General features: G+C 48.9%; 1 protein-coding gene across 7 annotated transcripts in view; it reads right to left on the bottom strand.

The window, feature by feature from the left end:
* Positions 1-11,381: 11,381 nt before the first annotated feature.
* The window catches only part of KATNAL1 (katanin catalytic subunit A1 like 1), a 37,463-nt gene continuing 31,626 nt past the window's right edge, over positions 11,382-17,218 (bottom strand). For all 7 annotated transcript variants that reach the window (XM_080560672.1, XM_080560673.1, XM_080560678.1 and 4 more), the window contains 3 exons: positions 16,563-16,697; positions 14,124-14,250; positions 11,382-12,670 (listed from right to left, as the gene is read on the bottom strand). In XM_080560672.1, coding sequence (XP_080416798.1) covers positions 12,472-12,670; positions 14,124-14,250; positions 16,563-16,697 — 461 coding nt within the window. In that variant the 3' untranslated portion in view covers positions 11,382-12,471. The remainder of the gene's footprint in view (positions 12,671-14,123; positions 14,251-16,562; positions 16,698-17,218) is intronic.

The following is a 17,218-nucleotide window of genomic DNA, read 5'->3' as shown; positions in this document are numbered from 1 at the left end:
AGGGGGCAGCCCCAGCTCAGCCCTTCTTGGACGGGAGAACGAGAAGACCTGCCGGGGAGGGAGGATCTTGCAGTCTCCCTCTTTTCCCTTCGTCCGTCCATTTTGGCTGCTCTTCCCCGGTGACTGCAGCAGCAGCAGGGGCCTGATCCTGCCGGGTTTGAAGGCAAAGCATTGCTCCTTACCTCGTGCGAGGGCACAGCCCTGCTCCTTCCAGCAGCCCCTCTCAGCACCCGTGATGCTGGGGTAAATCCTGCACCCAGCTCTACAAATATACGTTATCATTCTTCATGGTTGTCTGACATCGTATTTTACAAAAGCAAGTGAAAACACGCTCATGATGGACCAAAAATTGGAATTTCCTGTCAGATACCCTGTCAACAACATCCCCGCTCACACCGCAGGCGTGGCAGGCAGCATTCCCTGGGCTGGGCCTCAGGGCTCCCCTGCGCCTGTCCAGGCCGACCACAACTTCCCCATCCCTCCCTGGGGAGGCTCTGGAGTTATTACGGGACAAGGACCCTTCCCGGTAGGCACCCCAAGTGTAGCCACGCTATTTGGGACTGACACGGCCTGGCTGGGTGGGTGCCAGCACCCTGCTGAGCCCCGTGTTCAGGTTCCCATCACCCACAGCTCACCTCCAGCCCCTTCAGGCCCACCTCTTGCTTTTGTGTGCCACCTGAGACAGCAGGAGCATCAGGGTGGATGTCACCAGGGAATCTTGGCAGGGAAAACGTGGTTATTTGGGGTGTAATTCTGGTGTGCTGGCGCAGCTGTGGGGCAAGCATTGCCCCCCACCCCTGAGCCATGCCTGGCCAGCAGGTCACACCTCCTTCCTTCTTCCCTCCCTCCGCTCCGTGCCCTGATAGCCCATCTCGTTTGAAACCTCATCACCTTCATTTAAGAGGTTATTTTGTGAGGAAGAGCAACCTGTGCTGAAGCTATGCATGACAGGAAGTGTCACCTTTTTACTCTTTAAGAAGTGCTGTTACTGCTAGGAAAACATGCACCCTGCCCCTAACCTTTGCCCACTCAGAAAACCCATCCTGCCTATCGGGGTCACCGAGGACAGCCAAGAAATGAGGGGCCAGGCCTCAGCTCCTGTACGGCCCCAGTGCTTCGTGCCCCGTTATGAGCAGGATGTGTCGGGAGGAAGGAGGGGAGGAACCCCGACCAGCCGCTGTACGCCGTGGGGTTGCGAGATATCATCAGGAAGACATCGGGGCTCGTGGATAATATCTGGCTTCTTGAGCCTGGCAATTAAATGCTGAGCTCCTCATCTAATTTCCTACCACATTAAGCACAGAGAACGACAACTTAGTCTTTTATGATTGCTCCCAGGGGAAGCCGAGCCATTGCAGCAGCCTGCAAGATCTGCAGCGAAGGCTGGAGGTTGCTCCCGCGTCGCCAACAACCTTGCTGGGAGAGCCCAAAATCCAGCAGCACCCACAATTTGGAGCCACCAGGCTTGCGCCTGCACCCTACCAGCCAGCTCCCTGGCCTCATCCACGTGGGGTGGACTGCCCCTGAGATGCCAAACCCTAAATGATGGCGTTTTTTATGGCCATGGGAGAAGGAAATGGTTGTATCTTTAAGAATTACAACAACAGAAAGGCCCTTTGCTAATAGGCAAAAATCATTAAAAATAATAATAATAATTAAAAAAAAGTGTAGGTATTTTCTTCCAGGGCTTTTCTTCCACCTCCCTGGTGAGCTCCTTTTGGCCATCCATCTCTCCTTGCTCTCTCCGACCCTTTGCTTCCCACCCCAGAGCAAAGCCTCCCACCTCTCTGCAGCCTCCTCCTCACCCTACAGCTCTCACAAGAGATTCAGGGCTTTCCTCTTCGTCTTTCTCCTTCAATCTCATTTCTGCAGCTATCAAGTGATGCTTAATGCGAATGTCCTCATAGGTCAAGTCACTTCAGACGCTGAGCCGCCGGAGCTGAGAAAAGCAACAGGTTGCTGTGAAGTCTGCTCAGTTTCTATGGCAGCACCGAGAGAGATTTTCCACAAGGCTCCGCTTTTGAGATGCTGCCTCCGGAGCCGATCCCAGGCCCCGGCAGCGAGCAGTCCCTGTCTGACCCGGGGCATCAGGAGCCGCCAGACCCATGGAGGTGCTGCTGATGGAGCTGGATGGGTCGGGAACGGAGCAGGGGCCACAGGGCTGAAGGGCTATCGGGCAGCAATTCGGGGCAGCAAGTGAAGGAATAGGAAAACTTGGTGAGGGCGGACTGGTAGGTGAACCAGATGAACCAGCACTTGTGCTCCTTCAAGCGGTCTCGTCACCAGAGGACACTGTCTCAACCCCTGAGACCTAACAAGAAAAAAACTGTTTTTACAAAGAGGTGAGATGCTGAACAAGCAACCAAAGGTTTTATCCTACATGACATTACGCTAGGCTGAAAGGGCATAATCAGATACTTAAAGAACAGGGAGGCCTTTGCCTTGCAAGGGTGGAACAAAATCTACACGTTAAATTTGATTTCATGTTTCTTATGGACAACCTCAAGCCCACTTTTCCACTAGTGGTGTTTTGCAGTGAATGAGAGCCTGTGGGTGTCAGTGCTAGGAGCGCTGGGTGAGACAGCGGGGCTTTGTCCATACACTCATAGGGATCCTCCAAGATCTTGTTTTGAGTTTTCCACAAATACAAAACCATATCCAGCAGGTTTATGCTGACAGAACACATTTTTTTTAGCCGTAGCCCAATATTCATGGCTTTATTCTCAGCTCAATTGCACTGATAAGCCAGATTAGTTGTTTTCTTGACCAAAATACATGTTGTCTTTGGGAACTCTTCCCCAAGTTTGTGCTCTTCTCTCTCTGAAGAGCAGGGAAGGCCTTTCTGAAGTCTCATGAGGCTGCCCCCAGAAGATGTGCCATGGTAGATGTGCTTGCAGAAGGGGCAGGAGCCTCCTCTAGCACAGGAGGTAGGACCGGCAAACAAAACGATGGACACCATTTTGGGGAGAGGTCAGAGCATCGGGGAGGTGCCTGCAGTCAGAAAGATCACGGCTGCAGATTACTTCAAACACGTCAGAGAATCACAGAATAGCAGGTTGGAAAGGACCTCTGGACGTGGCGCGGTCCCTTTCCAGCTCAAAGCAGGCCCAGTTTCAGCAAACTGGTCAGGGCCGTGATGACTTTGAAAGCATCCAAGGGCAGAGACACTTCTGTGGGCAACTCATGCCAGTGTCTGACTGCCCTTGTGGTGCCAGCACAATCTGAAGTTTCCTGTGCTGCCTCATCCTTTCACCACACACCTCCAGGAGGGGTCTGGCTTCATCTTCCCTGTTACCTCCCCTTGGGTTGCTGTAGGCAAAATTAGCTATCTCCTTTGCCCTCTCTTCCTCTCTTTCCTTGAACACCCCCAGGGACGGTGACTCCACCACCTCCCTGGGCAACCCGTCCCAGTGCCCGACTGCTCTTTTTGGGAAGAAATGTCTCTGCCAGGCAGTGCAGGAGCACCCCAACCCCGCAGCACTCCCCAGCCCACCCGGCACATCCCACCCTGTGGTGCTGAGCCTGCCCGCCGCAGAGGTGTCCAGAGCAAACAGCCAGGGCACCGGCCTCTACCAGGCTCTGAAGTGGAAGAAAGTGTTTTCTCAGCATTTTATTTCAACTAACGCGGTCAGGCTAGTCTCACGCTGTGCTATTAATGCCGCCCCGGTTTGTAATTCTGCTTTCACGTCGGCTCCATTTTTCTCTTTTAATGCCGCTATCTAGCCTCGCGGGTCTCAAACGTGGGACCTATTTTTCCGGCTGCTGTAGCAGAAAGAACTAATTTGGTCCTTCTGTGTATAAGCAAGAGGACTGTGAAGAGGAATAGCGGGTGATTTTATCTCCGTGTACGTCCTTGGTCAGGCTGACACCATCCTGCTGAGGTGCCCATATTTTAAGGAGGACATCACAAAATTGGAGCGGGTGAAGAAAAGAGCCATAAAAAAACGGCTTGAGAGCTGAGGAAAACCACTTACAGGGGAGACTTCTGGAGGTCAGCCTCTGTAACTCGTCAGAAAGAAACCCGAGGAGTGATTTGATGATGTGCGTAAGTACATGTGAGGAGAGGAAATACGGGATGCTAAGGGGCACCAAAAAGTTTGTCCGAGAAAGGCACACGGCGAGGCAGTAATAGGCAGCCAATGCTCAGAGCTGAATTAGGAATCAGACTCACTTTTTAATCACAGGGGTGTTCACTCTCGGAGCAAAATTGCAAAGTGAATGATGGGTTGGAGGTGAGTTTGGGTGCTAGTGCTGCACGTCGGGACAGAGGTCCCGGGGGAATCACAGTGAGCTTGCCCAGATACAGCCTGGGAAGGCACGGGAGTTTGGGGAAGGGTACTGCCCATCAGTTCACATCTTCAGTTTGGGAGAAGGCAACAAAATGTTGCAGTGCCCAAATCATCACAGAGATCATCAGGAGCAGGTCTGGAAGACGACATAGCACACCCGCAGCTAATATATGTCTGCAGGCAGCACTACGGGTGCTGAAATTGCATCCAGCCCCAAACGCCGGAGCTGCCCCAAGCACAATCTGAAAGTGCTGAGCATGTAGAGCAACTTCTCACCCTTAAAACTTCCTCAAGTGCTTACGAATCTCAAAAGCAGCTAGACTATTTTCTTCCCCTGATGATTTCTTGCTCCTGAAGGACGTGTTTTTGCAGACGGGCACAGTCGGGAGGACGCTATTAGCTTTAGGAGTCAAGTGGTCTTCAAGAATTCAGAGCCCAGTGCAGCTCTGAAACCTTTCCAGCTGAGCTCTCGTGCTCTGCAGCCTCTGTGTCGGGAAAGAAGTGTCAATACCTATGAACATGGCACATCCCGAGGAACCCTAAATCAAAGGGGTTATAAGCTCTGCGAACACGGCCTTAAAAACGGGATCTGTCCATAAACCGCGTGGTTTTGTTTCGTCCCCAGCAGCTCACTCGGCAGCCCGGGTGTCCCTGCTGGCGGCCAGCTTTAATTTCCACCTTGGACTTGCTGAAGAGCGGGGCAGAAAGCCAAAAGGCTGGGATTTGTCGTGCATCAGGGGCTGCCAGTGGGTTAGCCACAGGGCGCTTTCCTCCAGGGTTAACGGAGAACTGCTCACAGCTTTCCATCCCGCGGACATCCAGCTCCAGCAAAGCACAGGGGAGAGGAGGGGTGGGAACAGGCAGCCTGGCAATAAATAAGTCTGGGAGAATGAACCATCTGCTTACTGCTGGCCACAAAACGTGTCCAGCGATCTCCCGAATCAGCATCAAAGCTCTGGTCAGGGACCAAAACCCAGCGGGCTGCAGGGAGATGTGAGGGGACAACCATTGCTCTGCAGCAGCTGGGGGATTTCTTGTTGAATCAGCATGCCCCAGGTGGAGGTCACAACTATTCATCTTGAGTGGCTCTGAGTCCTTCTGCAACCCAAATCTGGGGACTAGTTTCACCACGAGCTAGCAGAACTCACCGGCTGTAAGAAACAAAGGTTCAACCACCAAAGCCATATAAACCGTGAACCCCTTGCAAAGCAGTCGTCTTCCTTTTAGCACATTTGGAGCTCACAACGTTTCCAGTCACCTTCCCCAGGAGGAGATCGAGCTTGTCCCCAGCCTGAAGGACGGGGAGACCTGGCTGTTCTTATTTGCTTGATTACAACATGCCACCGTGGCAACCTCATTTTTCCTTGCCTTGCTGGGTCATTTGCCACGTGTGGCTTACTGTGCACCCTCCTCGTGACTTGTGTTAGAGAAAAACCCAAGCAGGTGCAGTTGGAAAGAAAGGCTGCTGAAGAGAATCTGTCTTACAAAAAAGGGCTGAAAGGGCTCGTGCTAACAAAGCACAAGGTGTCGCTTTACGTGGCGACTCTATAAATACATCCACGGATGTAGGGTAAGTGTAAGCGTCAGGGAGCAGAACTCTTCGTTACGGCATTAGCACAAGATCAGCTGGATACAAGTCAAGCAGGAACAGATTCAGACTGGAAACCAGCAGCAAGTTTCCAAACCACCCGAGAACGCCAAGCCTCTGGATGTGCCACACAGCTGGAGGAGGGTCACTGGCAGTGGCGGGCTCCACTCCACCTTCAAATTGGGTAAGGATTTGGATCCGGGGAGGGGAGCTGACCTGGCAGTGCCTGCACCCTCCGGGCAGCACGAGGATCGCTCGGCTCCTCCTGGTCCCCCCGGCACCACGGCAGAAATGTCTCATTAGGTACAGCAGAGGAATAGATATGCATGCTCAGGGCCCTTCCTACACGGGCATAAATTAAAGAAAGGCAAATATTTGTTTTAAACGGCTGTGCCATATGCTGATGAAATGCTAATCTGCGCAGAAAAGACGCAGTGTAAATAAACTCCCCAGAAGCACCTTGCATTCGCCGAGCTTCGTCTGTCTCAGCAAACTAACAAGAAAATAAACCCGACCGCATCCATCATCCTCCCTTCCGTAGGAAATTCAGGCGAGCTTCGGATGATGTGGGCCAGCGCCTTCAACGCTATCACCTGCCACCCCTGGGAGCAGCACAGCCTGTTCGTAAGGTGCCTGCAGGAGGGACTGAAGAAAAAGAAACTTACTGGGTTCAGCTCACAATATCTTCAGCCTCGGTAGGAAAAACACTAGGGTGCTGCAAATCAAAAGCAACTGGAAAACGCTACTGTGCCATTTAGGAACTGGGAGTCAGAGGGATGGTTTTGGCCCCATGGCCTCAGGTGAGTCACTTCAGCTCTACCTCCTTCCCCAGCACATCTCCCTGCGAGCATTACAGCATCTCTTCTTGTGCACTGGAGCGGTACCCAGCACTACAGAGCCGCAGCACCCTACAGAAACAACTCCTGCCCCGGCACACCCAAAAGCCTGAAGACATTTTGAGGTGGGAAGCGAGCCATTAGGATTTCGAATCCCTTCCCATGCAAGGCAGGTTTTGCCGTGGCTGTAAGAAGCCTGCCCCGGAGGTTGGCAGGTTTTTAAGCAGCAAGGCGGGCGATGCAACCCGTCAGCAGCGTCTGCAGTCGGCTTCCTTTGTTCACCGAGGGCGACTTCCATCCCCTCACGCACGTCCTCCTCCCTGCGAAGGATGCAGAGACCCCCCGCTTTCATCGACATGCACATTGCAGCGCTGTCGGCAGCTCCTTAAGGTTATTCCCTTTTCTTTGGGGCTATATTTATAAACCCAGCGCGGAGTTGCTATGGTTTCTGTTACCGTCAGTCCCATTGGTATTCAGAGCGTTTCCTCTCACCTTCCCCACGCCGGTGACCTTTCCTTCAGGAGGAAGAGCTCTCGTACCATCGGCCCGCTCGGTGAGACGGCACGCAACGCGCCGTGCGAGAACACCCACCGCCGAGCAGGAGAGCGCTCCGTGGAACCAATTCATCTGCAAAACGCCGGCTGCGAGGCGGATAAACAATGGTAATTATTTCCAAACAAATTGGAACCAGAAAGCGCAACCCGGCAGCCTAGCTGCCAGACAACAAGGGAAGCCACAAAAAGAAGAAATCTCAGCCCCTAACATCTCGGATACTCCGCTATCTCCCTTTAGGCAAATGTTTTTCTACCTTTCTTGTTCTCCCAAGCTCAAAAACTTCTTACATCCATGACAGCTTCTTTTACACCAGTCAAACAACTTATGCAAGGGGCTGCTCACAAATGGGAGCTACGGAGATGTGATCCACTGGTGAGAACTTCTCTCTTTGTCAGACCGATATTCTATTTTAAGAAACTTTGCACAATTCTCCGCTAGTTGCTGTACAGCAGGACAGCCAGGCAGGATACACGATGTTTTCCTCCCCAAATAACCGCGCTGGGGATGGTCTCAACAGCTCCAGGTGCCAACCAGATCATTGCATCCCCAAAGCCCAAACATGGAGCAAAAACCCCATGGCTTCCCCTTAACTCAAAGAAAAACGCTCCTCCTACTGCAGTCACAAATGCAGAAAAGCCAGAAAAATGGAGCCTGCCCATAACACAACCCTAACCCTGCCCGTGCAGTAGGGATGGGAACGTCCCAGCACTTTGCCTCTTCATAGCGAAACTTTTCTAGTGGCACTTTCTTAGCTGTTGTCACCCGCCTGGGTGGCTTTATACTGCCCGTTTCTTCCCTCAGAGGGCACTGAGGCTGCTCCCACCTGGCACACCAGCGACACCGGCGCGTCCCTCTCGGTTCCCTCGGCTCACAGCTTCCCCCCTGGCACCACCGTGTCACCCGTGTTTTCATCGCGTTCTTATCTGTAACTGCGGATCGGAAAAAAATCTCAGTCCGTGAGCTGATTCAGGAGAGTCTGTTCCAAAAACAGACATTTTTTTTCACCCTTTCCTCTGCTGCTTTTACCTGCTCACGTCCGGATTGTGGGGCTCACTCTTTACTCACTTGATGTATGCTGTAAAGAAGTCCTACAAGCCCTTTAATCTTCTCCCTGATCAGAACAAGCCAGCGCACCTTTCCTATTGTGCAGTCTTCTTTTAAAGCCGAGCGAGCTGAACTTTCTATGCAAAGATTTGACCTCTCCCCAAATCCCTTGATCAGCAATTTCCCCTGCTCGCTCTTTCATGTCGGAGGCATTATGAAACGCTGGAAACTACACATGCTTCCATGAGGAAGTTAGCGAGAAAATTCAAATAATCGACTCGGCCCCAAGAGACGTGGGGTCTCTTTCCAGCTCTGCAAGCTCTTTCCTAACAGGAGTTTGGCTTTTGAAAGCCTTCTGGTGAGCGAGCAGCTGATGATAGTTTCTCTAGAGCCTGGTTAGACGTTCAGCCCAGGGGCAAGCCATAAAAAAAAAACCTGCCCAGCTCTGTGAGGTCTGAATCAGGTGCTAACACCGAACATCTGCTGGGGCCTCTGCTCTCCTCTCCCCCCTCCTTCCACGTGCTGGACGCTGGAACATTTACCATTTTATAGCCCGGGGCAATGAAAGGCCAATTTAAGAGGGAAAGCATTGCTGACAGTGTTATCCAAAAAAGACCAGGCTCTGCTGTAACTGCTCTCCGCCCAGGACCTTGGTGAATCCAACACCACTGGGACACGCTGAAAAAATCCGCCTTTGGAAACAGTCAGAGACAGGCAGACTCTCCACGTACATTTATTACTCCATACAACCAAACGGCACGTTGTACAGAAATTAACAGTGCCACCCAAGCGGGCGTTTCACAGATGTTTTGAAGGAGACGCGTAAACACAGCTTTGAAACGTGTTTTTCTGTAAGGTAAAGCCCAAGCCACCGAAGCACCACGCGCGTATAGCCACATACACACATCCACGCGTGTGCGTACGCAGCCCCACACACCAACAGGCTGAAGGAACGGTTGCAGCAGGCTGCGATATGCTAGTAAGCTGCTCTCTGATGAATCAAACAGCCCTAAGCAAGGGCTTCCCCCAGAGGGATGGGTGTTGGACTCATGTAGGGTCTTGCCTTGCTACCGCTGTTGGCCCGGCCTTCCTTCCCTGTTCCTCCTTGCTCCCTTTTTGAGACAATCACCCAGCCTCTAAAGGTGGGTGCACCACTGAGACCTGGTGGAGACGTAAGGGTCAGCATACACGGTCTGACACCTACGCTGAGGTCTCGGCCAGGCAGGGGTGGTCTCTGTCTGATCAGCGCCTGATCTAGAGGGGCTCAACTCATGGGTGCAATGCTTGGGCACAGCCAGCGTATGGATAAAGAGCTATGGCCTGGAAACTCTCCTTTCTGCAGAAGTATAAGATGAATGGGCCTGTACAGAAAAGAAAAACACATTTGGAGCAGAAATCAGGACCTTTAGAGAAAGGCTGCAGCACCTGAATAATTGCCACTAGAGGGAACGTCCAGCGTAATGGATTTTGGTTACAATGCAAGGGGATAGCTTAACACCGTAGGGTAGGAGGTTCACCAAAAACGCAAGGAAGGACATTTTTGCTAAACGTTGTGCTTTCAGCAGCACCAAGGGCCCTGCTGCTTGCAGTATGAAGCTGAGAAAAGGGGTAGTTGCACCTTGCTAAGCAAAACACTGCTGAATCCAGCACTGCTCCCGGGCAGCCGAACGGTGTGGGTTATTGGCATCCACGTCTCTTCCCTTCTAGTGCTTGCCTGTGCAGAATAAGCTCCTCGGGCAGCAGTGGTCTGAGACTAGCGAGAGCCTCTGAAGTGCTAATCTGGCACCGGCCACAGAAGAGTCATAGCTTTACCCATTTCTACTGCAGTAAAAGAAAAAAAAAAAAAAAGAAAGAAAGCAAAGCAAAACAGCCGCAGCACACAGCTTTCAGAAGGAAGAACTGACAGGCTGTGGCAAGGCTTTTAAAGCTTTCTCTCTGTAAAGATCCAGTTACTCCCTGGGAGGAACAGCCTGGCACTGGGAGGAATTTATCCTAAAATTATAGAGTCGACACGGCTCTGTGCTTGCTCATCTTCCAGTGCAGAGAGAGCTTCTCCTTCCAGAGCCCGTGAAGCCCAAGGGCTGTTGGTGCAAAGTGGGCAGCCAGGAGGAAAGGGGAGCTTTAATTCTGCCTGGAGGTGAAGAGGGAAAAGCCGATGTTCTCCCTGCACTGACCTCCCTGGCCAAGAGGGTGACTCCAAGATGCGCTGTCCTTGGGCAGACGTGAACAGCAGCTGCGTCTCAGCCAGCCCGGGGGCCACAGAAGGTGGATTTCTGGGGTGCCACATGGAAATGTGCCTCTAAAGCCCCAGCTGACTTTTACGTCAAATGGAAGATTGACAAACTCCAAGGTGTTTCCCCATGGAAATTAGTGGGGCCCTTGAAAATGACAGGATCAGCCCGAGGTGTGGTCTTTACACAGAAAGGAAGAGAGAAGGAACGCTGGCAGACAAACGGAGATGGTAACACGACCACAAATGTTGCTCACGCAGTCAGACAGATGCTGCAGAGTTGTCAAGCACGTATCCTGACAGCCCCTGCTACTGAACAGGAGGCGTGCTCAACAACCATTTGCCTTCGTGGTTCACGTGTCATGCCCTGAGAGACCACTGTGCCGGATTATGGACATTATTTGCAACTTCCAGAACTAGCAAAAAGGAGCAGTAGGGACACACTTCCATCCAACAGGGGGTGAGCAACTGTGAATGCTTGGCCTAATTAAGAGATCCATGTCTTACTCCAGCTCCCCACATCTGGCAGTGCCACCTGACGTCTCAGCAGAAAGCCAGAGGGCACAGTAACCCCCTGAACTGCACAGCAACTCAGATCCAACACAGTGCTTGGCATCCAGCTCACAAAATCACCACGAATCTCAGAGCTTGCATATTCCTCTGTAAATTTGACCTATCCTTCTCATTCCTTCCAAGGGAAACCTTCACGCGTCAGACTTGCAGCCCAGGTCTGTGAAAAGCGTGACAATTACGCTCCAGAGAGGACTTCTCATGCTAGGGTTTGTAACCCAACCCTTCTCATCCTTGCACTTGGGAAGGGAAGAAACAGATAAGAACATAAAGGAGATTGTACAGGTTATTTTCTCCCTAAATCAATTGCATTTATACATTTGTAAGAAATCTTCATTAAAAAAACAAAACAAAACAAAACATTAACAGTTTAACAGTTCTGCAATATAAACAAGTGCAAATTCCATCGCCTAGTAAAGCTAGGAAAGAGTTCAGGCCTAACTGGAAGAATTGGAAGTCCACAGTCATGTATTTTTAGGACAGCCTTGATATTAGTGTCTTTACTGTATTAAAGTCCTACTTAAATAACAACAATAACAATAATACTAATATCTAGAAAGCAAAGTACAGGATTCTACATAAGCATAAAAGTGCACGATATAACTTAAGTCAAAGTGCCTACTGGTCAAACGGGTACAAGTTACGTTCAGAGATCAAGTATGGGCTGAAAGCAGCCGAGGCCCTTTCCTTTTCCTCTCATTTCCATCAGGAGAAGTCAAAAAAAGTAACATCAGTCCAGTCTGAAGTCACATCGATGCCAAACGGGTGTATGAGAGAGGCGAGCCCCCGTCTTGATGGCAAACCGATCCTCGTTTCCTCTGCGTAAATGCCAATTAATCCACAGGCTTTGCTCTGGAAATCTGTGCGGAGAACAGCAGCAAGGAACAGCAGCTTCGATGCCACGTCCAGGGGAGGCAGAGTCGGCGGCTCAACAGAAACGTAGCACTTCGAGCAGGGGGTACAGCGAGCCCTCGTTAGCTCCTCCGGAGTCACGTCCCCCAGCTGATTTACTGATTCTAGCCATGAAAGACGACTATTAGAAGGTAAACAACGCTGCTCGTCATTGGGAAAATGAAAAGGTTATTCTCAGAAGTATTTTTTTCCCTTCCTGTTTGTCTGATTTTACTATTTCAGACATAAAATATATATATATATATTTTACAGTATCAGCTCGTTATTGTGTTCGCTCCCTTTAAAGGCAAATGGAGTTTAAAAGATCTTGTCACCAGAAGGGGGGCAGCACGGGTGGGGGGGAGGCAGACCTTTTATTAAACCTTTAAAAAAAAGATTTCTAACTCATTTTGCAAGTGAAAACAACAAAAGCCATAAAACTCTAGCAACGGAGAGCTGTCGGTGAGATTAAGCAGATCCAAACTCCGCCATCCATTTTTCATACTTCTCCAGGTCCGCAGCAGAAACAGATTTGGAGATTTTCTTCAGAGCCAGCTCAAAGTCCCCCTTGGTAACCGGCATCTGAAGTTCCTCTTTAGAAAGAGCCCGGATCTCTTCTGGAGTTAAGCCGTTAATACGCCGTCTCATTGCCATTAGAGAGGCATCCCTGGAAATACAGGACAAGGTTTGGGAGCTAATTGCTAGCAGCACGTGCCGTAAGCCTATGAATTTCGATTGTGCTCTCTTGCTAGCAACCACTGGCAGGAACACTGAAGAGAGCATTTATTTACCACGGAAGATGCAGTTCGCGTCTTTGTTAGCATCCGCGTTCCCGGATCCCGACATCAATCCAACATAAAGAACGCACTGGCACCAAAACCCATTTAAGCATATGGCAAATGCGCAGAGCTAATTAAAACTATAAAACTGAAAGCCTTTTACAATGATTCATAGAGACGAGATTCTACATCTTCAGCGCAGGGAAGGGCACGGTGGGAGAGGAACTGCACCCAAGGAGATCTATTTACCCTTTTCTTTTTCAAAAGCACTCTGGATCTTGCAGACCCCTCTTTAAGATTTAAGATTTTCCCCTTCTCCCCACCATACAGCCCCAAAGGACAGCCAGCGAGCGTCGTGCTAATGCCACGTGGCCCTGCGGGGCTGAGGCCATCGGTGCCCGTGGCTTCTCGTGCTCTTCCTGCTCCTCCACTCCTCCCAGCTCTGATTCTTGCCAGCGTGGCCCACCGCCATGGAGAACACCGCTCATTTCTCACGCCACGGCCCACCTGCAGCTTGAAATTACCTTTTCTCTTTCCCCATTTTTTTTCCCAGCAGGGGATAACACAGGCCTCGGGGGGGAACAGGTAATTTAACTATTGCACTGTGTGACACACACCGAGTTTCCAAAACCACGGAGTCATTTCAGTTTCAGCAAAGAAGCAAGGGAAAAAAAATAATCCCAAGCCGTGTTCTTAAAGGATCGGTTTCTTTTGGCAGGGACCCTATCTCTGTAAGGGATGGACAGCTCCTACTGGTAAGTTTAATCAAATACCTGTCCTCCCAGAAAAGCCTCATTTGTCAAGAATTGACACAAGTTGTGCAAACGGGATGGAAATGAATTCAATGCTAATGGTATACACTACCTGTTATACTTTGCACCTATAAAATTCCAGCAGAAATCAAGACACTGCTGTGCTGGGGCTGTCCAAACATACACCATTGGGAAGCCCCAAAGAATGCGAAAAATTCTAGGAAAAATTCTTTTCCACTGCACAATTACAGAATTCTAGCTCTTAAACTCACAGGATTTAAGAAAAGAATCCAACCCAGTTTTGCGCTGCATTAATAAACATCAGTAAATGCAGACAAGGGTAACACAAGATTTGCTCAATTTTTTTCCTCTTCAGATCTAAGCAAACTTGATCGCATCTCATGCAAAACACCGCGGTTTTTAGAGTGCTCCACATGACAGCAATGCTCATTTTCAGTAAATAGATTTGGGCCCCAAAAGTAGTCACTGTTAGCTCGGCTTCAGCTGTTGTGGGTATTGCCTTTTATCACATAATGCAAATGATGACCTGCCAGGCAATTTTATTTTCAAATTAAGGGGAAGGAGATACCTGCAGACATTAGTGATGTCAGCACCAGAATAACCTTCAATCTTCTCAGCAATTTCTTCGAGGCTGATATCAGGATCCAGTTCTACTTCCCGAAGATTAATCTTAAGCAGATCTGCTCTGCCTTTTGCTACAACATAAAAAATATTTGTTTGAAGCCTTGCAAGAGTAACATTAAAAAAAAAAAGAAGATACGAGCACAACTTAGATTTTTCAAACAAACAAAAGGCTTTAATATAAGGAAAGGAAAAAGACAGAACAAATCATAAATCTTAGCAAAGTGCACAATCAAATACAGCAGAGTATATGTTTTAAAATTGGATATTAAAACAGCATACTCTAGAGACGTTTTCCAAAGACATACATCATTAAAAATGCCTGTTATGTCTCAGGTGACAAAGCGTTTGGTGACACGCTACCCAAAGGCACTAAAGCACAAGGCTACAAACGTCTGCTGCTTCTCACATCCCTTTGGATTCACTCTCTGCTCGAGTGTTTGATTGCATATTAGTCACACAGTTTCATTAAAAACACAACGAGGATTCTATTAACAGAGCTTTAAACAACACCAAAGCCCTAACAATAGGCTGAACTTTAAGCATGTGTTTAAGCACTTTACCCAGTTGGGACCCAAGAAAGCTGCTGAAGCCTGATAGAAAACAGATACATTAAGAGGGTAAATACATTAATGTATTTACAATCCAAATGTCCTGGCATCCCACTTTCAGACCTGGGTGCAGCGTACATACAGTGATAACCAGCTGTGTAAATGAGTACTTACGCAGCCAATTAACCATTTTGCTTGGGGAGAGCACACAGGCATGTGTGCATTTGGGTACATACGCTAAAGAGCCCAGGCTTCTAACAGGGAATTCGCATTTGACAGCTTGGGCCTCGGTGTTTCTCTGCGTAATGGTGGTAAAGGAGGGACAAATGCTTTCCTGGCTTTCGCTGTGCGGAAACACAAAGCAGCTCGGCACCTCCACATCCACAGTGACCATTTTTTATGGCTTTGAAATGAGGACAGCCATGGCAGAGGAAGTAGCACTAGGAAAAGCTGAAAGTCTGAAGGAAATATCCACACGTTTTTATTCACTGATGCCACAAATTAAAATAAATAAATAAATAAAAGCAGAGGGGAATCAGAAAGCTCATCCAAGGCTGCTGGCTTGGAGCGCTTTGCAGAACTGTCAAGAATACAGGCAGGTATCAATCAGACAGCTGGCACTGGATATAAAATGGGGATTTACTATTTACAGAGCGCAGTGTACACACGGCGTGCCTGGATCAGAGAATATTCTTCTAATTTTTCTACCGGGATGAGCAAGCCCCTGCAGTATTCCAAAAATGAAACACTGTAGAATATATACTTGTGTCAAATTGTACAATATAGAAGCGTATATATGACGTATCTCTTTTTTTTCCAATTAAATTGCCTGACCACATCGAATGCCACAAGGCAGTTATAAATGCATCATTTAGACTTGCACGGAACTGCTCAACTTTCTTATACACAGAATAAACGCAACGGCACAGAAGACCGGAAATAAAACACGAGCCCATCTTGTATGTTGTCCAGGGTGTAATCTACTGTGTCAAAAAACAATCTTGTTTAATTAGAAACAGGAGCAGGAGCTGATAGGATTTTAAACTAATTGGTCATAAAGACAGGCATCCCGTTAGTAGCTGTTGCTGCCTGTAACCTGCACAGACAAGCTGTAGACCTATTAAGTGTCCTTATACCTGCTAAACTCAATCACAACTGCTGTCACCACACACACAGCATCTTGTTATCTTGAGTGCTCATGCAGGGAGACGAGGCGCCCGCTGCACCGCGCAGAAACAAAGCTACGCAAACTTCAAGCGAGAGGGATCTCAAAATTAATAGGACAGCTGAATGACAGCTAGAAAAGACAAGACAAGCTGAGCCGTCTCGGGGCAGGAAAGCAATCAGCCCGCTGCATTCGGAGTGACTCGAAGCCTAGTCGTAAGGCAAGCAAGCGGTGATTTACAGTGAACTAAGCCTGTAAGTGAAAATTCATGGAGTCACTTCTTTGTATTCATCCGCAAGGGCACGGGTGCATTCGCAGTATTTCTTAACATGTCCAAAGGGTGCCTTTGATGATCACTCAAGGACTGACTGTTAAACATTTAAAATAATTCCAGGCTCATTAAAATGAACTCTCTTTCAAAATGTAAGAACCCAGCAATGGGCTTGCAAAGCAATGCAGCAGCTCTTTGTTTTTAAGCCCCCAAGCAAGGGCTTTTTTTTTTTTTCTCACTCTTTTTAAAAATAAAGCAATCCTACCAAACGATTAACTCCTGAATTTCACAGCTCATCACAAAAACATCATAATTCCTCCCAAATCCAACAGTCCCGGAGCAGTCCTAAGGTAGGCTTGTAAAGGCCATTTTAAAGTAAAATGCTTGTACCAAACATACCTGTGGGTAGAGGTATATAAATCCTCTTTTCCAGTCTCCTTCGGAGAGCTTCATCGATATCCCAGGGAAAATTAGTAGCAGCTAACACCATAACCATCTTGGAGGGGTCGTCGTTTTCCAGGGCACCACCTACCCCTGCAAGCACAATGGTTGAGAGAAATTTCTCTTGAGATGCTTGCTAAGAAACATTGCACGAATGTTGCAAAAGCTCAAACAAAGCTCAGCAACTGCTCCTTATGCTCCTAGAGCCACTTTCCAGACTTTCCATGGCTTAGATGTGGCATCATCACTGTCACAGAGAGGGGAACAGTTCATTCTTTTGCTGAGTCAAGAAAGGGCTTTCTTTGCCAGTGCTAATAACACTGTATGTGTGAAATAATGTGTGTGTTAATAAATGTATGTGTTAACTAATATATGCATGCAGCGCTGTTAGCCCCACCAAAAATGCTCTCTCTGTCAAATCTGGCCACAGAAGTAAGAAAATCACTCCCTGGCCTCCCAAATGAGGACTGCAAAGAAATGATGACTTTGAGGCAAAAAGCTGTTTATGCAGGGTGAATATTTGAGGCAATTATAAATGGTGGTTCAACAGCAACTGCAGTACAGAGGTGATTATGAAAGCACTACGCCACAAAATGTTCCTCGGGTGGTGGGGC

The sequence above is a fragment of the Anser brachyrhynchus genome (genome assembly GCF_964034855.1).
Source record: "Anser brachyrhynchus genome assembly, chromosome: 1".
Lineage (NCBI taxonomy): Eukaryota > Metazoa > Chordata > Aves > Anseriformes > Anatidae > Anser > Anser brachyrhynchus.
The sequence above is the reverse complement of the archived record's forward strand: the minus strand, read 5'-3'. Positions and strand labels throughout refer to the sequence as shown.